We start from the raw sequence: 24,852 nt of genomic DNA, 5'->3' as shown, positions 1-24,852 counted from the left end.
AGAGGTGTCCCTATCTCAAAATGATTTTACATTCTGCAGTTCTTCAGCAATACCTGATTGCTCTGACCAACACAACCAATTCTTGTTCTTACCAGTAATCATAGCTTTCGCCCCAGTTGTCAAAATGAACTAGCAGTCGATTATCCAACATGTCTGCAATGGTTGCCACGCACATCAGGGAAGGGTTCTTTTTGTCCACTGCCTCCAACTTCATGCCCACCCGAAAACCAGAAGGTGTGACTGGCTATTGGATAGGAGAAAACAGGGAGGGGAAAAACATTGCCATTAGATGTATTTCAGTCTGCACTGAGTTGAAAAAAATCTGATCTTACTGCTGGATCCACATAAGATTCTAAATCAAAATAGTACATGTTCAGGGGTGGGCTTCAAAAATTTTAGCGAGGGGTTCTCTGCCCGGTTGATGAATGGGTGTGGCCATGGTGGGCGTGGCCTAGTTGGCCTCCTGCACCATGGCGAGGACAGGGCCTTTTTGCCCTTCCTCGGACTCCAGAGGCTTTCCTCTAACCTCTGGGAGGGCGAAAATGGCCTCCCCAGGCTCTGGAGGCCAGAAATGGGCCCATTTCCAGCCTTCCTGAACTTCTAGTAGGCCCGTTTTTCATCCTCCCTGAGCCTCCGCACATGCCCTGCACTTACCTGCATCCAAAATGGGCTGCATGGGGACTCTTGGGAAGGCCGGGGAGGGGTGGGCGGGGATTTGGGGGTTCTCCAAACTGTACAGAAACTTAGCTAGAGGTTCTCCTGAACCCCTGTGAATCCCTAGCAGCCCACCCCTGCAGGACATGTTTGATTTTGGTTTAATAGGCTGTGAGACTTGTGCTTTATTTAAGAAATCATAATTTGAACTATTGGCTTCATGAGATGGGTGACCTTGATCGTTAAGTTTCCGTAAAGCTGTGAAACTCTGAATGCAAAATTAAAAACATCTTTTTAATTCACTGAAATCTAAAGGATTGGCATATGAGTGAAGAAATGTGGCTACTTGACAAGAGTAGAATCCAAAGGAACCAAAATACCTGAAAAACACTGGATGTGCAACTAGAAAAAGATACCCAGATGAGCAGCAGGAACATGAATCAATAAATGTTTTCAGCTCGAACACTGAACAAATGCCGGAGGTTCTGTGAGCAGGGTTAACACAGGAGATAAAAAGCCAGCTACTCTGTGCCAGCTGTGCTTGGCTAATTTACTCCCCTGCTCAGATAAACACAAACCAATAAACTCTGAATTCTAAACAAACAAATGCAGGCAATAAACTCTGAATTCTAAATATAACGTGAGAGATAATAGTTCCTATTTTATTTTTGCTTCCTTCTCGCGCTCTCTCTCAGCGGTTTTGTTTCAATTTTAAGCATTAGCCAAAGGCACCTTGATACCTTCGACAGAAAAGACCCAAAACAGACAAACTAGAAACTGGCGTTGCTACTCACTGTGCTTAGGATCTTGAAAAGGTTTTTGGGGGCAGCCTGAGATTTGCAGGTCTTCAAATAGGAAGCCCAGTTAAATTCCCCATCTTTGTAACCTAGACAAAGAAAGAAAGAAAAAAAGATTTTTGATAAATAAATAAAAAAAGCCTGTGGTGTACCACAGACTGCGTTCTCACATTTAGAAACAGTATGGGAAGCATTTGAAATGTGCGTGATAGCTGTGTTTGTGGAACAATTAGGGTCTCTGGGCTTTTATAAATATTTCTCCTTTTTTTCTTTTTTTGTGTGTTTTAAATACAATAGTGCAGTTATGAGTCATTAATCTGAAAATTTGGAAGTCCGTATGAAACAAAATAAGTACTGAATTCATTGGTTAAATTATGTATCGCTGAAAGAATTTCCAATTGTTTAACATTTCTAATGCTCAACTTTAATGGAACAACATGCATTACTTCTTAAATAATAATGTGAATACATGCAAGCTTTACTTTCCATTAGATTCTCCAATATATAGTCCTCAGAACAAAACAAAAGATCCTAATCATTTGTTTTCATGATAGCATAAATCCAGCTGAGTGATTTAGGGCCAGTCTCTCTCTCTCTCTCTCTCAACCCTAGGAACAAGCAATGGCAAATCATTCCCCCAAAACTTGCCAAGAAAACTGCAGGAACTAGTTCAGGCAATCACCAGCAGTTAACACTGATTCGAAGACACACACATAGTAGTAGAAAAATGTAGTTAATCTTTCATGAAAAAAATCTATATTTTGTGGCTATTGTGCAAAGGATCAATCTCACTTCTTTCCTTTTTAGCCAATTCAGTGATTTAACAGGAGATTAGACTCTTGATTAAAGCTATCACTTGGTTCAAGTATTATTAGTTTAAACTAAGTTTCTCAGAAACAAGCCTTGATAAGATTGTAGTTCAAAAAGAGCAGCGCTCCCAGTTTGTAGAAAATGGGAATGCACTGTTCTTTTGGGGGGTGGAAGGAGAAGACGTGTCCACTCGCTTCAGTACAATATGGAGAAGAGGGGAAGAAGAAAGATTTAAGGTCTCTAAATTAAGTTACACCTCAAAATGATCAACCTAGAAATAACTTTCTCTCCTGAAAGATTTCACTTACAAGAGGCTCTGTAGTCCAAATATTGCAGTCCAAAGTCCCATTTCTGATTAGAATGGTTAAAAAGATAGGTAGACAGACAGACAGACAAATGATAGAAAGATAGATAGATAGATAGATAGATAGATAGATAGATAGATAGATAGATAGATAGATAGATAGATAGATAGATAGATAGATAGATAACCGGTAGATACATATGCATATACAGTACATGTACATATACATACACATTCACATACACACATATACATATATGCACACACGCACACACACACACTCTACCTTTAGGAGGGAGCACCTTGTGACCTGTTTTTTCACACCAGCCAACAGGATGGATGTCTGTTGAATCAGCATTAACCCAGAAGTCGTAAAACTCTGAATAACCATCAAAATGTAACCGCAGTCGGTATCCCTGCACCTACAACCGACCACAATGGCGAGATTGTTACTTTTGCAAAACACACCAAAAGCCTGTGTTAAAAAGCTCTGCTCTTATTTCTTTTTCAACAAGATTAACTTTTAACAGTGGATGCATTAATTGTATTAATTTATTGGTGGCGCCATAGTTCACAGACACTGTTTTTGCACACTTTACTTAGCAGAACTCAAGTATGTGGCCGGCATAACTAAATGCTGAAGGCGCACGGAGTGCTGTTACCTTCCCACCAAAGGTGGTTCCTATTTTTCTACTTGCATTTTTACATGCTTTTGAAGTGCTAGGTTGGCAGAAGCTGGGACAGGTAACGGGAGCTCACGCTGTACGTGGCTCTAGGGATTCGAACCACTAAACTGCCGACCTTCTGATCGACAAGCTCAGCAACTTACCCACTGAGCCACCTGTATAAGAACTATATAAAAAACCAATTAAAAATGTTCAGATTGTTGGTCTTATCTGTCAATATCTTTTCAGGCTGCCAATATTTTTTTTTGAGGGTGAAAAATATTCAGTTAATTTACCAATGTATATCAACATCACCAAGACAGTATATTAAAATGTTTTTAAAAAGCATTCCTTAAGCCAGTAGGCATTTCATTAACTTCGGCCAGAATTAATTAACTGATCATTGACATGCTTTTCATCTCTCTCCCAGTTATTTTCTTTGTTATTTGAAAAAATCAGACCAGTACCTCAGCAACAGAAAGAACGCAAAATAAAGATGGATGTTCAGGGTCCAGTCCTTCAAGCTTCATTCCAACTTTAAATCCATTTTTGTTTTGTGGAAATGACTGAGACTACGGTAGAAAGAAATGAAATATTATTGTAGACTTAACAAACTCCTTGTTGCCAGGTTGCCGGGGGGAAAAAAAAGGAAGCAGGTGCTGTGGCCCACCAGCAGACAGTGGAGCTGGCAGCAGATTTGGACAGTGAGGAGGTTGGGGAGGAACATGGGCCAGTCCTGGAGTCTGGGGAAGGCTCTGATGAAGGCTCTGTGTCGGAGGCAGAGAGGGGGCCAGAGCCGTATGCCAATTATCAGCTGCCTTCGGAGTCGGACAGCAGTGAGGCAGATGAACAGCTGGAGCCTGTTCCCAGTGTGCGCATGGACAGAGTTGCCAGACAAAGGGAACAGCTAAAGAACAGAGGTCGATTTGGGATAAAGGCCACAGGTGGATGATGAATGGCCTCTCCCAGAGGAAATAACAGAGGAGAGAAAGGGGAGTGGAGTTTGCAGGAGACAATTAGTTCGAGACTCTCTGAGACTCCTTGCCACGTTTTGCAGATATTGGCCTGGCAGCTCTTCAAGCCAGATAAGGTCTGTGACCATAAATCCTCCCCCTTGAAAGACTTTGCTGGATGTGAATGAGAAGAATTCACAATAAGTTAATAAAAGGGGTTTTTGTTGGGACAAGGAGTTGGCTTTATGCTCTGGTGCAGTGTTTCCCAACCTTGGCAACTTGAAGATGTCCGGACTTCAACTCCCAGAATTCCCCAGCCAGCATTCGCTGGCTGGGGAATTCTGGGAGTTGAAGTCCAGACATCTTCAAGTTGCTAAGGTTGAGAAACACTGCTCTGGTGAAGCCTAGGTCAGAACAGCAGGAATATCAAGTGTATAGTATTCCTTTTCTATAATTAAGGTTTAAATGAGATTTTAAAAATGTTTTCTTGTTTTTTTATGTGGGAGTAAGCTGTTTATAGAAATGAAGGACTGTTAAAGTTTAATGATCAGTTAGTGCAGCATTTGAATTGACAGACTTGTGCTTCTAGTCTAAAATGATGCCTTAATGACAATCCATGGAATGTTCATTTCTTAACTGGTAAAACACAGATTGCTGTTATGATACAATTAGACCTCAACTTGCAACCAACTTACAAATTGAGCCCAACGTTTCTGTTGCTAAGCAAGACAGTTGTAAAATGAATGTTCCCCCTATTTCATGACCTTCCTTGCCACAGTTCTTAAGTGAATCACTGCAGCTGTTAAGTGAGTAACATGGCTGTTAAGTGAATCTGGATTTCCCATTGACTTTGCTTGTCAGAAGGTTACAAAAGTAGATCACATGATCTTGGGACACAGCAACGGTCATAAATGTGAACCAGTTGCCAACTGTCTGAATTTTGATCATGTAACCACAAGGATGCTACATGAAGGGTGAAAAAAGGTCATAAAATGCTTTTTTCAGTACTGTTGTTAACTTCAAATGGTCATTAAATTAATGGTTATAAGTTGAGGACTACCTATACTCTGAGATTGCTACACTCTGGAGATGGAAATAAGCCTAAGAAGTTAAATAGAAAAGCGGGAAATGGAGGCAAATTGCTATAATATTTAATTTGACATTTCTACACTTGGATACCCTAAGTATGGCTTCATATCCTAAATTTTAGTTAGCTCACACCATGATATTATATAGTGTCTGAACTGAATTTCTGAATCTGACCTGGAGAAGCATCAGACCAAGAGACAGTATTATTCTGAAATTTGGACTCAGACAAACATTAAGCTGAAAGCTGAAAGACTTTTTAAAATCTTGGCTCATTTATTCATTCATTCAATTTATGTGCTGCCCATATCACTATCAAGTGACCCTCAGCGGCTTACAATGTCATAATATAGTAATATAAGAAAGATGAAAATGTTTTTGAAAATTCCTCTAAGAAGCTGAGCTTTACATATAAAAACTGGCAGTGAAATATGGTTCAAATCAAGCATCTTCCCAATGCTGTGTTTTCGATTATGTCCGTTTTATTTGAAGAAATTGAAATAATTTAGCGTGGACGGGAAGGATGCTATGTTCACATTTTCTGTGATTTGATTTTGTGCATGTTGTTAGATATGGCAATTGGCTGCTACTTGTACCCTCACTTGTAATGATTACTTTTTAATAAGATAATCTACAACATGCTAAAAGTCAAGAACCAATTAATGTCAGCACTATGCTAATTATCAAAGCTGAAAACTAGCTTTATACAGTTGCTGGCTGAGATATAATACTGGTGTCGAGCAATTTCATAGACACAAATTAAAACAGGGGTTGTGGGTAAAATTAAATGTGAAGATTAAACTGCTTACAATGGTTAATTCACATATTACCCTTTTAACAAGCAAAATGCACAATAAAGCACACACACACCCCAACTTGCACCAAATCCCTTTCCAGACAAAAACCGATAGAGGTTTGTCTTGTTCCTTCTTTCTGATGCCCACCATTTCCTCCCAACAAGAAACCTTAACCCTAGTTGCAACTTCTCTCTACTGAACTCAAAGTAAATGCAGTGTGAAGATTTAATAATCTTCGTAAGCACTCGTAAGGAGTGCTGAGATGTGTTTCCCTACTTGGATGCCATGAGAAAACTAGTATCTCTCTTCTACAGGCAGTTGTGCAAGAGAAGAAGAGAGAATGAAGAAGGTGGTGAAGGAATTCTCTTCTCCACATCAACAAACTCTGGAGATGCAAAACCAATGTGAAATGCGATAATAACAACAACAACAAGCTGCCCTTGAAGAGCACCCAGAGGCTATAGCTGGTCCAGAATGCAGCCGCATGGGTTGTCATGGGGGTACCTAGGTGCTCCCATGTTATACCCCTTTTAGTTGGCCTATACTAGTTGCCTGTTGTTTTCCGGGTGCGATTCAAGGTGTTAATTATGATGTTTAAAGCACTCCATGGCTTAGGCCCAAGGTATTTGCGAGACCACCTACTATCACCGGTAGCCTCCCACCGTCCAGTACGATCCCACAGAGTTGGCCTCTTCAGGGTGCCGTTGGCCAGGCAGTGTAGGCTGGCGACCCCCAGCAGGAGAGCCTTCTCTGTGGGAGCGCATTCCCTTTGGAATGAGCTGCTTGCGGAGCTTCGCATAATTCCCGACCTCCGGTCCTTCTGGCGTGCCCTAAAAAGTTGGCTTTTCCAGCAAGCTGGCCTGGCCTGAATAAAATTAATTTAATTTTAATTGTTAATTTTAATCTAATTCTAAATCTCATCGTAAATGTCTATTGGGTTCTTTGGATATTCTATTTAATCTTTCTTTTAACTTTTGTAATATGTGTTTTTCATGTTGTACGCCGCCCTGAGTCCTTTGGGAGAAGGGCGGCATATAAGTCCAATAAACCTAAACCTAAAACATAATCGTCATCATCAACATCATAATACCACCACCTTAACAGTTCCTAGGTCCTTGGTTAGGACTCGAGCTGTTGAGTTACCAACCAGCCCCAAAGACTGTGAATCTCACCAAAGATCATCATCATCATCATCATCATAACAACAACTTTTGGGCCTTTGTAACAAAGGTGGGTTGCTACTGGTAATTTCTTACTACCGGTTCGGGTGCGCTTGCATGCACACTTGCCTACATGCATGACGCTTCTGCGCATGCACAGAAGTGTCCAGGTGGGTGGGCAGAGTCTCCCGCTGCCGCTACTACCAGTTCGCCCAATCCAGGCTGAACTGGGAGCAACCCACCTCTGCTCTTAGAACGATGATGGACCCAGGCTGGTCTCCCTGCAGCATTGAAGAAGCTCTTTACGGGATTTCAATAGCCTTAACACATTCCATCTCATTACAGGATCTGGTTCTTTAGTTTCCCACCCCCAAAAAAATCTGGTGTAAGGGCAAATGCAAAGGCAGTCACTTGCAGGCAGTCCTTGACCTACAGCCATAATTGAGCCCAACATTTCGGTTGCTAAGCAAGACAGTTTGCTCCATTTTACAACCTTTTTAGTCACTGCTGTTAAGTGAAGCACTGTAGATCTAAAGTTAGCAATACAGATTAATTGAATCTGGCTTCCCCATTGACTTTGCTTTTCAGAGGGTCACGAATGGTGATCACATGACCCTGGGACACTGCAACCGTCATCAATATGAGCCAGTTGCCAAGCGCCTCCATTTCAATCACATGATCACAGGGATGCTGCAATGGTTTTAAGGATGAAAACAGCCACACATCACTTTTTCAGTGCTGTTGTTAACTTCGAACAGTCACTAAACAAATGGTTTTAAGTCAAGGACTACCTGTATTCAATATTCATCCACAAGAAAACACCTAGGAGATTGCAAACCTCTTTGAAAAGTTTCAAGGGAGCAGCTGGCATTCGTTCTTCTTCTAAGTATGTCATCCAGTTCCAAACGTTCTTCTTTGCAGGTGCAGCTGAGAAATCAAAGATAGAATGAAAAAAAAAATTGCTTCTGGGAGACAAAGAGTATGCTCCGTAGAGAGAGCCACGTGGGACAAGCGATAGCACACTTGTCATAATGTACTTATGCAATTGTGTGCAACATTGTGATAAAAAAGGAATAGAACAGTTAGAGCTTTGGTGAGAAGGTAACACGTTCCATGCACCATTGGTGTTTAGTCATGCCAGCCACATGACCACAGAGATGTCTTCGGACAGTGGGAGGGGTACCTTTACGTGTGTGTGTGTGTATATGTGTATATGTGTGTGTGTGTGTGTGTGTGTGTGTGTGTGTGTGTGTGTATCCTAATAAATATAATAATTCTATTCATCATGTGAATATGATTGGACAGACTTAACCTTCTCATCACAATAGATGGATAGGAGATTTCAAAAATCACAATTCCAATGGCATAATCATCCCTTCTTTTTAGGGGTTTCTTGAATCTTCTCATTTATAACATTTACAACACAAACTCGTATTATATATTTACTCAGAATTAAATTCTTTGGAATGGAACTTACAAGTAAGTAGGAATATAATACTATACCTACAATTTATATATATATTGTTGCACTGCCCATTGCATCACCCCACTCAAAACCCAAAATATCAGAAATCTCAGTTGTCTTTTTCCATCAACAAATTCACAATCTTCCTTCTGCAAGATTTAACTTGGACAAATATTGTAAAGTCTGTCAAGTTTCTAGCAATAGCTATGGCTTGCAGAAGCCAGCTGATACCTCTTCTATCAAGTTTGGGGTTTTTTTCCCTGCGTTTCAAATTTTGCACTTGTTTTTTATTGGTCTGAGAGCATAAACAAACAATTTTGGCAATTTGGAGGGGAGGGGACATATATAGATTACTGTTTACAGAAGAGACTGTGGCCAGATGACATGAAGGAAAACTTTCTAATATTGTAGCCTTTCTAATATAGGTAGTCCTCGACTTATGACTACAATTAAGTTCAACATTTCCATTGTTAAGCAAGGTAGTTGTTAAGTGCGTTTTGCCCCAATTTAGGACCTTTTGAGCCATAGTTGTTAAGTGAATCACTGCAGTTATTACCATAGTTGTTAAGTGAATTTGGCTTCCCCATTGCTTGTCAGAAGGTTGCAAAAGGGGATCACACGATCTTGGGACACAGCAACCATTGTAAATATATGCCAGTTGCCAAGTGCCTGAATTTTGATTACATGACCATGGGGATGCTGCTGCAACGTGCAATGGTCATAAATGTGAAAAATAGTCATAAGTTGCTTTTTTAATGTCGTAACTTCAAATGGCCACTAAATGAATGGTTGTTAAGTCAAGGATTACAAGTAATACATTTCACCGACTATAAAGATAAGTGTGAAATTGATGGACTGCTCTTTGGAACATTAGTGCTCTGGGTATTATTACAAAGGTTGCCAAAGTACTGAATTTATAGCAGCATTTTGCCATGGAACAGTTTAAAGATGAGTTTTGCACCCTTACCTTGCTTCATTGGTTTTGCGTTCTTGCGGTTTTTCGGATTCAATTTATTCTTTTCCTAGATAATACAAACCAGATGAAAATACACTGATGTTTTTCATATATTGTTGAACATCATTTTCATTCTTTTGCAATGTTTATTTTTTGCTTAGCATTTTAAACTACCAGCAGAAATATCGAATATAAATGAAACAAATAAACTAAATACATTGAAACACATTAGCTACCATTTACAGCAAAATAACAATTTTAAACTTTCTAATGAAGTAGTGTTCTCTGATGGCTGAATTTCAACATGTCAACTAATTTCTACTTTCCAGTAGTGAAATGGTGGAATGTGTTACTTTTCAAAATCTGATTCTGCAATGATTTTTTTTTCTGCTAAAAGGGCAAAGCATCAAGATTTCCAATTATCTCCTTTTTTCCCTTTTGTTTTAATGTAAAATCACAATGTTATCAGATTTATATGTATACAATGTGTCCAATAATCTTCTTTTTTCCCTTTTGTTTTAATGCAAAATCACAATGTTATCAGATTTATATGTATACAATGTGCCTAATAGTCTTTCCCCCCTTTTGTTTTAATGTAAAGTCACAATGTTATCAGATTTATATGTATACAATGTGTCCAATAATCTTTTTTCCCCCTTTTGTTTTAATGCAAAATCACAATGTTATCAGATTTATATGTATACAATGTGTCCAATAATCTTTTTTCCCCCTTTTGTTTTAATGCAAAATCACAATGTTATCAGAGTTATATGTATACAATGTGTATGTTTTGGTTTCGTTTGGTTTGACACAGTAAGTAATATTTCTAAAAATATTACTTAAATGTAAAAGGATTAATTAAATTTACCTGGTAAATTCTTATCATTACAAGTTTCATTACAGCATTCTAGCTACTCTTTCAATTAAAGAAATCACATTTAATTACCTCATCCTCATCTCCATTTTCTTCTTCTTCTTCAGAATCTAAAAGCAGCTTCCTTTTCCTTCGAAGCCGCTTGGAGGGTCTATCGGTTTCACGAGTCTGACTGTTATTTGTCTGTTTCCCACAGTTGGTGGTATTGTCCTTAGACAGTCTACCAAAAGATGTAATTCACATGCACTTAGAAAACATTGTACTCTAAGATGGCATCATTGGTTAACATATTTTAAATCTGCACCATTTTCTTCTCTACAAAACTCTACAAATTTAAATAATATTGTGAGGCTCTACATTCTTCAGGGGTAATGTGCACACAGGTATATATGTGGCTATATCTGATATTGCCTGTGTCAAACTCTCATTCATAAGTTAGATAATCAGCATTGGTACTTTGGTATGCATTTAGGGTTGTGCTCCATTTATCATTGCTGATTCTTCTGTATTCATCTTCATTTAAGACCCAGGGTCTGGGCAACTGAATGGACAAAGCAGAGCGTTTTAATGGCCGGATGCCTTCCTATTGGCAATACAGAGTTTTGTTCAGCAAATATATTCTTGGTGTGCCCAGAGAAATATCTGCCTCTACCTAGGATTGAACTCACAGCCTCCTGATTGTGAGGCGAGAGCTCCACCTTTAGGCCACCGCACCATTCTCTCTCTGAGTCTCTTGTATTACTGCTCTTTTAATTCCTTGTTTTCATATTATTGACAAGCCAACATATTAAAGTCTTCTAAATTGATCCAGGACAGACACTAAGGCACGTGGATAGTAAGCCACAAGAATGGTTTAATATAGAGAGCATTAATTCAACTGCTTAGCAAACAGTTGTCATTCTTAGTTCTACGTTCCAATCTGATTTTTAAGGCTGTGTTGTCTGCTCAGCAAAGAGTGGGTATTCCCCATTTGGAAATCACATGCTGCATTTATCCTAACCTAATTATGAAACTTAAACAAACCCACCCATATCAGTCTGACTTAACATGATATATGAATGTGGTAAATTTGTTCAATATTAGTTTCCCCTAATCAGAAATGCATGGATTTTATGGACACAAAAACCACAGACAAAGATGATGTCACTTGAAGCATTGGCCCAGAGTTGCACAGATGAGACGGGTGACCATATAAATGGAAATAAATAAATATATACATACATTGTGTAACTGCACACAGAATGTATGATACAATAGCCTACAACGGGGGAAATCCAGGAGGGGCACTGCAAAGTTTTAAAAAAAGAATTGCATTTTGTATTAACACCATAAGAGTTAGGGTTCCTTTTTCTGTATCTCTCTGAAACTATGATGACCAATGCCCATCTTCAATTTTTACTTAAAAAAAAAACATTAAACCGAATTAAAGCAAACTGAGATTCCTCTGCAAATGAAATTCTGCTACTGATATTCTGATATGACTGGGTCATTTAAAGGTAAAGGTAAAGGTTCCCCCACACATGCATGCTAGTCATTCCTGACTCTAGGGGGCGGTGCTCATCTCCATTTCAAAGCTGAAGAGCCAGCGCTGTACAAAGACATCTCTGTGGTCATGTGGCCAGCATAACTGAACGCCAAAGGCGCACAGAACGCTGTTACCTTCCCACCAAGGTAGTCCCTATTTTTCTACTTGCATTTTTTACATGCTTTTGAACTTCTAGGTTGGCAGAAACTGGGACAAGTAATGGGAGATCACTCCATTACGCGGTGCTAGGGATTCAAACCTCCGAACTGCTGACCTTTCTGATCAACAAACTCAGGATCTTACCCACTTAACCCCCACGTCCCTCATCATTTACATATATCATTTGGGTCATTTACAGTCCCACTTCTTGCCCTCCTTTTGGTTTTCAATATCCTTTCCAAAACATGGGCATGAGAATCCAGAAGCCTTTTAGAAATGATTTACACAGTTCAAAAACTATGGATGTGAACCGTGTATCCTCTTATTTCTTCTAAAGCAGGGGTGCTTAGATCTGGCCCAAGGGTCCGCGAAGGACAAACTCCAGGACTGGCCCATGTTGCTCCCCAACCTCCTCACTGTCTGAATCTGCTGGCTGCTGGCAGGCCACAACACTTGCCACAGTTGTTAATTGAATCATTGCAGTTGCTAAGTTAGTAACAAGGTTGTTGTGAATCTGGCTTCTCCATAGACTTTGCTTGTCAGAAGGTCCCCAAAAGGTTTGGTAGTAAGTTTGAAAAAAACAGCCCTAAGAGCACTTTTTTTCATTCCTGTTGTAACTTTGAATGGTCAGCAAATGAACTGTTATAGGTTGAGGAGTACCTGTAAATATAGCTTGTACCCCAAGAGTATATCCATGTTAAAATGCATTTTAATGAAACGAAGAAAGCAAGCAAAAGGTATTACCTGTCTTTACTCTCCTGGTGAGAATTCTCAAAAGTCTCCATTTGTCCAGAACAGGTGATTCTTGAGTTCTGGTCTAGAACGATTCCTGTCTTGGTTCTGCAAAATCCAAGAGTTGGGAACGGAAAAAAAAATGTTTTTAAATATTTATTACATAACAAATTCCCTCTCTCTCTCTCTGCTTTTTCAGCCTTTCATTAATTGAATCTCACAATCTCCTGCAACTGAATTAATCACCATGGATTTTAATGAAAATGCTATGCCACTCATACCTAAGCCCCAAATCACAAACAGCTGACATATCCGGTGATATTTTAATTGTGGAAGAAACCTCTGAGATAAGAAGTCTGAAAATTTGTTGAGCGCCTCTGGATACTCATTTACATTGAAAAAATGTAGAGGACAAAACTGTATTCTTTGCAATAACAGGAGAATGTTGTAGTACTTTAAAGAATAATAAATGACTTTAACAGTTGTTATAGACATTTCATTAAAAAGAAAATCCCTTTAAGGACACAGTCAAAAAATGAGTAATTGAACTAAGTATGAGGACTTAATTGAATTTCAGAACTTCTTTCTAACCAAGATGAATCCCTTAAACACCAGTAATGTTTAATAAAACTGAGAGATACAGTATACTGTAACTAGATATTGTAGCCTTGAAAATAACGTATTATAGTTGAATATATGATTTTTTTTACATAAAATACATGTACAGAAGTTGGTTTTAGTCTTTTATGCAATAATAATTTTATAATAATAATAATATCTGAAGAGTAAATTATATTCAACTAAGCAGGGGTTTCCAACTTGAGTGTAATGAACCATTCATTTACGTAAATGTGTAGACCCAGGTTGAAAAACAATATAAATTGGATGCGCAGGCTTGGAGATACAGGAAAAAATGAGAGTTGAGATCAGATTTCATTACTAAGCAGCAAAAATATCTCTGGAAGATGTCTCATTAATCAAAGGCAAAGATGAAGCCAAAATTACTGGTAGATCCCATAAGAAAAATTAAGTCAGGAATGATCTTCTGTATCCAAAAAGAACATTAACCCCAGTCATAGTCAGTAAGTTGAAAAGCTTCCAATATATTGTAGGAAGTCAGCAGCCACCCCTCTCCTAGAAAAATGAAATATTCTAGGAAATATTAAAAATGTTTCCCTGGATGAGAAAAGGAGAAACAAGTTTTTAAAGACAAAGTAGCTTCCTGCAGCTCCCTGCCCCCCCCCTCCCGCTTTCAGCTCCAGGGTGATGAGATTAAGACATAGCCCCCAGGACATGATAGGATTAGCCCTCTACCCATTTCATCACATGGCACCTGGGGAGATTACCAGGGGTGGGTCCCTGCCAGGCACCAGTGCCCGAAAAATTATGATGTTGAATATAATTAGTCCATGAGAGTTTGCTGCAGACACTGATAAGGTGACCCACTATTAGCATTATTATTTATAAAATTTATTGGCACCCATATTACCATACCATACCATACCAGGGCAGTTTACAGTTACATAAAAATGAAAACAAAAAGTTAAAAACAAATATTAAAACCAAAAACACATGGAGGAGGGTGGAGGCGGGTGGTGGTGGTTAGATGGGATTTGTTATTACTCAATCAACCACCTCCACTGTGCTCATCCCCAACAATTATAGAAGGAAGTACAGAAGACATTTCTATCAAAGAAATGTAGGGGACCATTTCTAAAATATGACCACTATGTCATAGACACATATGAAATATGTATTAATTTACCTCCATATTCATGGTGCAAATATTATTGGCAAAAACCTAGGTATGACAGAGAATTCCATATACATGGCCACACACACACACACACACACACACACACACACACACACACAGTGGGGCAAAAATGTATTTAGTCAGCCACCAAATGTGCAAGTTCTCCCACTTAAAAAGATGAGAGGCCTGTAATTGACATCATAGGTAGACCTCAACTATGAGAGACAAAATGAGAAAACAAATCCAGACAATCACATTCTACCTATGATGTCAATTACAGGCCTCTCTCATCTTTTTAAGTGGGAAAACTTGCACAATTGGTGGCTGACTAAATACTTTTTTGCCCCACTGTCTGTCTGTGTGTGTGTCTGTGTGTGTGTCTGTGTGTGTGTGTGTGTGTGTATGAAATCCAAATCTGCAAAGAGAAAAATGACTGCCAGTATCTGGTGCTTTGAAATGGGCTCAGAAGATCATGTTGATATTTAGTCACAGTTCAAAATACCATCTTGGACTTTCCAAATGTGTGGGGTTTAGCTCTCAAATTTTTAAGAAAAGACACAGAGGCTGAGAAATTCTGAAAGTAAAATTCCATACCTTTAGAAATCTTCCAGGTTGGGAGAAACTGTTTCAGTATATACAAGTAATAATCCAAAGCAATGTTTTTTTTTTTACTAATCAGATAACAAGTTGTAATTATTTAGCTATCCTTAAAGAGTGTAGATAACATTTCTATTGCATAATTTATATCTCTACATAAGCTCCTTTTAATACTTAATTAGTATCTGCTATTGTCTACTAAGTCATTATTTTTAATCAATGTTAAACATTAAGTTCTAATGATTTCAGTATAAGAGATTTAAGAAGGTGCATTAAATCCAAGTTGATCTGTTTTGATTGGACGTTATCCCACTTTAGCAATAGACATGTTTAAAAGACAATATCATATTTTAAAATACAGAAAAAATGATAGAAAATTAAGTATGCAAACCCCTGAAAAATAAGGGAAAACCTTTTTTGTTTTAACTAGATTATAGCAACTGAATATTATTATATAATTTGTTCCACAATTAAATTGATTTATCCCAGGTCAATATAACAGTGTCTTACTAAAAAAATGCAGCTCAGAGAAATTATTGGTCAATAGATATACACTGACCCAATGGTTTTTATTAATGGAACAACAAGAGAATGCACATGGGGAAAGGGTGTTAAAATCATGACCTCAGCATAAATATATATATATAAAATAAAATTACATGGAGATGATCATATTATTGAATATTCTTATAATATTATTGTTTATTTTAAAATTATGCTAATCACGACACCACTCTTTAAATTAACCGATTAAATATGCCTGTTATTGATTAAGAAAATGTGCCTAAGCTAACTTTAAACATCATTCTCTGTGATTTTTACAAGCCTCAGTTCTGAGGTCAGAAAAAACACTCTCTAGATACTTCTATTGTTGAATTCTTGATGCTGTCTCAGCTTGGTTGCTTGCTTGCAGAAATCAGACATCAATAGATAACAGAGATAAACCACATTTACATCCCATTTTAAAAAGAGAATAAAAAACTTAAGAAGGAAACAAAAAGACCAGAATGTATCTTCTCCAGCAATCAACCCCTAGATAAGCAGGGATTAAGAAAACAATAACCTAATCAAGGAACTATCAAGAAAATCAAATCTCCACCAACACTGGCAGAACAAACTACTGGGTTGAAAAAAGGGGGAGCAAATCCCACAATTAGTCTCACTGACAATGTTACACAGTGAGTTAATGGAAGGTCTGTAAGCAAACAGCAAAGCTCAGAGGGTACTTTGCAAGGACCCTGCAAGGTTCAACTCAGAACTACACGTATTCTGTTCTATTGGATAATTGTATTTCATAATAACTAAATGAATTCTGCATCAGATAAAATCCTGTAATGCTACTTAGCACTTAATGATACTAAGAAAGGCTGATAAAGAAAGCCTTTATCAGAGTAAACTGAATAAATTATATAATGCAAGTTGCAGTACATGAAACACTATTTTGGGTGTAATAAAATTTGCCTGTACTAAGGCACAACTCTGCAGTGACTGCAAAGAAACACAATCCTTCCATCTCCACCCCCACCCCTACCATCTGGTCAGAACCTATCCTTCCATTCCCCCACTCACCCACCCCCAAATCACAACTAATGAAGTTTCTTGGGTGAGAAACAAAACATTTTGTTCTTCTTCCTCAAGGAAAAAAACAGCCCAGTTGCCTTTTGAAAAGCATCTTTCGGACAGTCCCAAAAGGTGGGGCTAAGAGTACGTTCTTCAACAGGTAACAGATATGGAACAAGTTCTCAAACCAGGTTCTGACTATTCAGAGCTACAGACTATTCCACAATGCTTTCAAATATCATAGAACCAAAAACTGTGTTTTCAAGTTTCCACAGATCCATATCAATGCAGAAGAAAGCACAGCGGGGGAAGACTGTGTATGCCAGCAAGTCCGAAGGACGCTATAACCCATTTACTACATAGACAGAACAAAGGAAAGACCAATGAAAATTGATCAGAGAAATTTTTGGTCTGACAAATTGTTTTTTAGGACACTTTTTTCTTCTTCTCAGTTAAGTATTCTTTAAGAACTGTAAATGTATGAAACAACTTATCTCAGGGTAAAAATGCATTTCTTAAAACTTGTCTCCAGAAACTTCATATTTGTTGCACAGTGAGCCAACACTAGACATCCATAAATTTCAGCCTTGGCATCTGTTTCCTTTTGTCTGCAAATTATGAAGGAGGGCAATACATTTTCTCTATCTAGACAAAAGAATATTAGGCAACTTGTTTCTATACTATGATTTGACACTATTGGAGAGCTGCTATCAAGCAGGATAAATAAAATCTTGCTAGACAGACAGTTGTTTAAGAACGGTTGTTAGATTCATTTCAGAAATTCTAAAGATACACTGTGAAAGCTCATCTGTACTCAAAACACTAACTCACACACTATACTCTCTACCATGAATAATCTCTGTCCCAGTGTTATTTGAGAGATGTCACTTCACATTCCTGGCAACACATTAATCACTCAAATTCTTCCACTTGAAAAATATAAAATTTCTTATCAGTTTGGCTCTGGAATATTAAGTTCAGAAATATTAAGTTCTAAAGAATTCTAAACTCACCTTCCTTTATTTCATTATTGCATGAATATAAAAACTTGAGCTAGCTTGCAAAAATACTCATTTTAGAGTTCATGGACTTAAATGTGTGGAGCTAGTTTTCGCTCTATTCAGCTTTGCTAATGGTATAATAGCTGTTTTATGCTCACAATGATATGGGGACTATTACTGCATTATTGTGCCAATAATTATACAACTATTTTCTAGAAAATAACTGAATTGGAAAACATGCCTTATCTTAAATAACACTGATGAAAAATGACTACCTTTGCACAAATTCTTAATCATCTTTCGGTTGCAAACTGCATTACACTTAATCAAGAGCAGAGGTATGGATAGCCAATTCATTTCATTTGCTGGGAAGAAAAAAAAACCTTGGGAAAGGAGACTATCATTTCATTTGCATGGGCTCCCTGTCTGTTATTGTCTGAAGATAGAACATCATGTCACTCACTTTAATTAAAAAGACATCCTTTGAAACAGAAAAGTCTTCTGGTCTGAAGAACCATACATGATTAGTGAGGCACAATTTGTGTAACAACTTTGGGCAGTTAACATCAAACAGTTCCTCCAATTATCTTGTGGGTAATGCTTAAGAACTATTGTCTTTAATGACAGCAAAGCACAATGTAAGGTTAAAACAGTAGATCCATAAACTCTAATTTCACTACACAAACTAGGGAAGTGCTAGTCAGGAGTGGTGTTTGCTCTCCTGTTTATATTCTAGTGACTTGCCCTGTCAATGTTGGTGAGGGAAGGTAGATGTTCTTTGGTTGGGCGGCTTGTAATCTTGGCTTCTTTGGCAGGTTCTTGATGAGGGTATAGTTTACTTGATGATTGGTCTGATGTTAATGTGGGAATTAATCTATGCTCCTCTAAGTGCTGACTGCTGGTGGGGAGGTATTTGGGGCTTTTTCTACCCTTTTTATCTCTTGCTTATATCTATGTTTCTACTGATGGCTAATTTGTCAGAGTGCCAGGTTTCTAGAAATTCCCTAGAAGCCTGGCACTTTGGATTTGAATTTGGCTTGGTCTAGGATGGTCAGATTCCAAATTGAAGCTATGGCAAAGTCTGTTTATATGCTGTGAAATTAAAGAGCTTTCATCATGTCTTCTGACTGCTAGTTGGTCTTCATGGATGTGTTCTGCCTGTTTGTCCTATGTAATGGCTGTTACAGTCATTACATTTTTAATGTGAATTATTTAGCATGACTTTTTAGCATCAATTATCAAAGACTGACATCACCTTAATATCTTAAATCCAGACAGGTATGATACAATATCAAGTCCTGTGTCCCAAAAGTGCTTTTCCAAAAGGCAACTGGACATTCTTGGGGTTTATTTCTTGAAAACATTTAGCGTTTCATCCAAGAAGTTTCTTTAGTTTTGAAGAAGATAAGAAGTGAAATATCTTCAAGGAAAAAACTCAAGAAAATCCACTTCCCTTTTGGAAAAGCACCATTGGGACAATGGTGATCTGGATGATTGAGAATCTCCATAGACATCAAGTCCTGCAATTTCAATTAGCATTGAAAAGTCCAGAAGAATCAAATAACTAGCATTCTTTCCATATAGTCCTCAGGAGGTCATCCAGGAGTAAAACCTCCAATTTTCCCACCAGTGTATGCCAAACCCAAACTGGTTATTAGATCCATTCTTATTTAAGCATGAATTTCTTCCAAAGTCAGAGAGCTAAGAATCTACTACTCTCAACAATATTGATTACTGATGCAGCTGTTTAAATTTGAAGGATCTAATAATGGCTCCTTTAGTTCAAGATGAAATTTAAGACTTTTTGAAGTTCTCACAAATACAGAGAACCAGTGTTAATATATGCAATAGAGTGCACACAACCACCTGTAGCACTATGTCAAAAACCAACGTGAGACCAATAAAGGATATTTGTAGCTCAGGTTGATATGAAGAGTCCTTGGCACTCTCTGAGTTTGGTTGTTTTCTTGCAGACATTTCTAAACGCCTGCAAGAAAACAACTAAGAGATCACCAAGGACCCCCCAAAATGTGAGACTCAGCAGAGTAAGAAACAAACTATGTGCAGTTAGGAAGCAGCTACAAAGAATTGCTAACAGACATACTCATCATTAAGATACCATACATTATTTCCTTCTATATACATTTAAATTTACAAAATTTTACAATATGTAAAATGTTAGATCAATTGTGGGAATGACTGCATTTAAAATAATTTCCTCGTATGGCTTAAGTATGGCATAGGACTTAAGTGACAATAGTAAATAAAAATAGGTTTACTTCTGAAAAGTCTACCTTTAAGTAATTACTGTGACTGGGTAATACTAATATGATACCACATATTCCATTTTTTATTTTTAATAAATTTACAGATATTTCTAAAATTCTGCTTTCACTTTTGTTATTATGGGGTATGGAGTATAGATTACGTAATCAGAAAAAATTAATTTCAACAACTATTTCCACATCAAGAAATCAGTAAGATATCCAAAATTTAGAGTAGTGGCAATGTAATGTAATATGCTAAAAGCAACACATTTAAGAGAGAAAGATATTCACAGACTATAATGCTCTGCTATTCATTTCATTAAAATTAACACTGTTGATCGTTGTTGTGATGAACATTCATAAAGCGATAGAGGTTTATGCTAATCAGGGCAAATGAGAAGTAATCTTCATCACGTATTTTGCACTGAAATTCCATATAGCTTCAAATCCAGGTATCTGTTTTGGCACCATTAAATACATTTCCCAAGCAACTAATTTTAGTGTGGAACATTTGCATAGTGAAGGACTACTCAGTCAAAACCTGACACAGGCCTTTTACAATCAAGAGATAAGCACTCCATGAATAAACTAACTCCCCCATATTGATAAGTATCACGGACCTGCAAGCCTTACGTTGAATTAATTACCTAGTCATATAATTAGGAAAAAAAATACCAGTATTTAAAGTCTTAATAAACAAGGCTGAAAAATATTGTGAAAGGGGAAAATAGGATAGTGAACTACCTCTTCCCTCTGTAAAGATATCCAGTACTGTATTCAATGACAATTTCTACCATTTTACTGTATATTCCTACCACTTTTACTTACAGTATTAGCAACCTAGAGATCCTGAAACAAGCTTAAACAAATCTTATGTTAGAAATGCAAGCCATAACTTCCATTTATTTCCTATGCATTATCACTATTACTGTACACTAAAGGCTGGTAGTAATTTCAAAACAGAAATTCCAGCAGAGAAAAATGTCTTTAAAATATACAATTATTTCTGCTCAAAATGTTCACATGCACAATTACTGTGGCCAGCATTAACAGCCCCTCTTATTTATTACTCAAAGAACACAGTACTAAAACTACATTTAAAGATGTTCTTCATCTGAATATGTTAGTTAATACCAGGCTAGCAGTTTCATCAAAGGAGCAATTTCAATTATACTAATAGTTCTGCTAAGCAATTCAATGACTATATACATCTCAAATATCTCATTTATATAAGATTAATGCACACATGTACATGTATAGGCTCATGTATGTGTATATACAGATGTTAATGTGAGCCTTTACGTATTTTAAAGGTAAAAGTTTATTAAGATTTAAACTTTTACACACCTTTCATTAAATGTACCAAATATTACTCTATGTGTACAAAAGCACATAGGAAACCTAAAACAATTTACTGAATATTATTACTAGATTTCCTTTCCTTTCAAGGACAGGGAGAGGAGCCCCACAAAAAATCCCAATGGTGTCACTTTTCAGAATTAGTTGCATATGTTTTTGATATTCAAATACACACTCATACGTAAAGAACATTCTGCAGATGCAGAAACTTCATTTACACTCATTTTAATTTTGGACACAAAGTTCTGCTATTTATTTTTGTGGTTTGTTTATGATACAGGGATACACAATCTACCTTCCAGGTACTATTAGTTTGTATATTTTATATCAGTAATCCTGGCTATAGCAAATGGGAATGAGTTCAGTGAATTCTGACTATCAAGGAAGGGTACAGTAGAAAAAAATGCAAAAATTTAATTCCTGGCATCCAACTAAAAGTTTTTTAAAAAGTATTTTGATGAAACTCGGAATAGCTGATGCCTGTCGAAATAGATGATTGTAAGACAATTAAATAGACACAAAATTATAAACAGTGAGGTCATTAGGCCATTAAATATGGTTTATGAGAGTTCTTTATTACAGAGACACAGATATCCATAAAACATTTCATAACCCATCTGTCCCTCTCTGTGAATGTTTTAGTATGCCAACAAGGAGACAGATCAAATGTGAGTGGAATGCTTGAAGAAGCAAGCGCTATCTTTTCTACGAACAGAAGAAAAATGTTATGTAATTCAGAATTAAAATCCAGGGATGGATCTGGCCTGCAAAACTCCAAGCAATCACTGGATGGCAGCCAAGAGGTAATCATTTCCCCACTTTGCTGCCACCTGGTGGTTGAACCCATTTTAATAGCCACGCTCTGGATGCCTTATCTCAGATAAAAGTTAATTTTGCTTAATGACCAGATACAGGATAAAGCCAACACCAAAGAGAGCAAGAACCACCCTCACAAACATCATGATGTCCCCATCCCCTCAACTTTCATGCCTCATGTGCCAGTGTAGCAGCTTTTTCACGCACACCCTTTCCAAATAACTGCGATGGTTGGGAAAACAACAAAACAAGAGGAGTTGGAATCCCAAAGGTGCTTTTTTAGGAGGCAACTGGACTTATTTTTCCCCCTTTTCTTTTTTAAGAAGTTTCGCTTCTCATCACAAGCAGCTTCTTCAACTCTGACGGGGGGGGGGGGTAGGGGGGCAGTGTCAGAGCTGAAGAAGCTTCTTGGATGAGAAGCAAACGTCCTTGCAACAGGAAACCCTATACCGTTTCAAACAAATGGTTGTCCAATCTCTTTTTAAAAACACTTCTAGTGTTGGAGCATTCACAACTTCTGGAGTCAAGTCGTTCTGCTGAAGATGGAGGTGGTAGCCCCAATCCCGTCCGACCAAGAGTGGCCCCATTCAGTTCAGGAAGGCCTCAGGCTGCGGACGGCGCTGTCATCTAACACACACACAAACAAACCCACACAAACCAGGTTGAGGAAAAGAGCATCAGTTGAGCGAGGCTCCTTCCTCTGCTTGACGTTTGTTTGGTTTATGTCATAACAGCCATTTCTGGGGGGGGGGGGAGCAGGTCGTTCTGAGAGAACAACTTGCTACGCTATTCCAACTAAACTCCCCAGCCGGTTTTAGCCCCCAAACTTTGGCGGCCAAAGAGCACCCTCCGAGCCGCCAGAAGGGAAACCTCCATACTTCCCCCCCCCTTCTCCTTCCTCACCGGGTTTGTCTCTGCCCTGAGGCGGGGGGACGGGGACACCGTCGCCCCCCACACCCCGGGCTTCTCCCCTTCAGGCACAAAATGGCGGGAGGAAGCGCAGCCTAACGGTGAGAGGAGAGGGGGGGCGCTCGGCGGATGGGGTGGAGGACGGTAAAAATGGTTTTTAGGGGAGAGAGAAGGCCAAGCGAGTCCTTCGGCGCCCGCCTCGCGCGGAGTCCCTCTCCATCCCACACCGAAGTTCAAACTCCAAAAAGTTCTGGGACTAAAGGAGGGGAAAGGAAAAGAGCGGGGGACCCCTCTACTTCCCCCCCCACTTGGTACGCTCTAACTTTCCCCTGCCAGTCCCCACTTTCTTTTGACTCACCTCCACCGCCTCCCCTCGGCTCGATTCTTCGCCTTTAAACTCCCACAACAATTTTTTTTTTAAACGAGCGCAGCTCGGAACAAGCCAAAGACGCATGCGCGGAATAACTGGGGCGCGGGCCGTTCCGGCCGGCTTGTTGGAAGAACCGAAGGGATGAAGAGGCCGGAGGAGGGAGGGGGGCGCACGCGCCAGCTGAGCCCTGGGCGCATGCGCGTCGTGGCTGGCGTTCCTTCTATTTTGGCGGGCGCGGCTCGGGATGGCGAAGGCTCACCTGGTCGTGGGGAAAGGCGCTTCGACGCGGGAGTTAAGCGCAGAGCGGGCCCTTGGGCTTCGACGTAATCCGTCCAGAGAAGCCTTGCCAGCGGACTAAAAATAGATTACATAAAAGGCTGATCGATTCGGGGCTTGCAGGGAAAGGAACTGTGCTCCTCTGTTGCTTGCGGCAAAAGTCCTTATCACCAGGGCTGTTTACACAAATTATTCCACCCCCTCATCATTACCATCATCCTTCTAGGCCTGCATCTCCTGCCCTCTCTCTCAAAGGACCCCACAGCAGTTTGTGAGAGAACAGTGAAAAAGTCTTAACTATAAAATGGACAAATCAACCATCTTGCAATAAAACAGAAAATTTTTAAAGTGCTTTTTTTAAATTAAAAAAAAGTCAACATAATAGACAACTGTCGTGAGACTATGGAGTTGGTATAAAATACTGAATAAAAACATCTGTGAAAATAGTTCTAAGTGCTAGAAACTAGTTGATTTCAATATTCTTAATTCTTACTTAAGTCAACTAGTTACCCTTCAAAGGAAGCAAAATGTGTATGCCTTCTACAGTTGGACGCACAGAAGATAGCTCTCCAACTTCCACTGGTAGATTTTGCTTTGCTATTCAGAAACGTCATGTGACGGCTAAAAATGCCCCTATTCCAGTGGTGGGTTGCAGGTGGTACACCCCGGTACAAGCGTATTGGAGACTGCCCGAAGAACCGGGTACTGTTCTGGTACGGTGCTCCAGGAGGGCCCACCTGCCTGCACGCAGTCCTTACCTGTCTTTAAACTCCAGCGCTTCCATGCACGGCCAAGCTGCTGGAGCGTCATGAAGGCTTGCAGAGGCGTGCTGGACAGTAAGATGCATGATGTGCATGCATGCTGCACACATGTGGAGGACGCCGTACCGGTTGCAACGGGATTCGGAACCCACCACTGCCCTATTTATACTATTTTATGTATCCTTAAAGGGACGTGGTGTCTCAGTGGCTAAGATGTTGAGCTTGTCAGAAAGTTTGGCGCCCC

General features: G+C 38.9%; 1 protein-coding gene across 1 annotated transcript in view; it reads right to left on the bottom strand.

Moving 5' to 3' along the window:
* LOC106553699 (lethal(3)malignant brain tumor-like protein 4) overlaps positions 1–23,684 on the bottom strand; it is a 51,404-nt gene extending 27,720 nt beyond the window's left edge. The window contains exons 1-9 of the mRNA XM_087728193.1: positions 23,560–23,684; positions 12,949–13,044; positions 10,593–10,740; positions 9,659–9,713; positions 8,065–8,153; positions 3,698–3,802; positions 2,852–2,987; positions 1,449–1,540; positions 93–244 (exon numbers count right to left, since the gene is read on the bottom strand). Coding sequence (XP_087584319.1) covers positions 93–244; positions 1,449–1,540; positions 2,852–2,987; positions 3,698–3,802; positions 8,065–8,153; positions 9,659–9,713; positions 10,593–10,740; positions 12,949–12,989 — 818 coding nt within the window. The 5' untranslated portion in view covers positions 12,990–13,044; positions 23,560–23,684. The remainder of the gene's footprint in view (positions 1–92; positions 245–1,448; positions 1,541–2,851; positions 2,988–3,697; positions 3,803–8,064; positions 8,154–9,658; positions 9,714–10,592; positions 10,741–12,948; positions 13,045–23,559) is intronic.
* Between the last annotated feature and the right edge of the window lie 1,168 nt (positions 23,685–24,852).

The sequence above is a fragment of the Thamnophis sirtalis genome, unplaced genomic scaffold (genome assembly GCF_051295495.1).
Source record: "Thamnophis sirtalis isolate CommonGarterSnake01/CBP01778 unplaced genomic scaffold, rThaSir2_p1.2 scaffold_13, whole genome shotgun sequence".
NCBI lineage: Eukaryota > Metazoa > Chordata > Lepidosauria > Squamata > Natricidae > Thamnophis > Thamnophis sirtalis.
The sequence above is the reverse complement of the archived record's forward strand: the minus strand, read 5'-3'. Positions and strand labels throughout refer to the sequence as shown.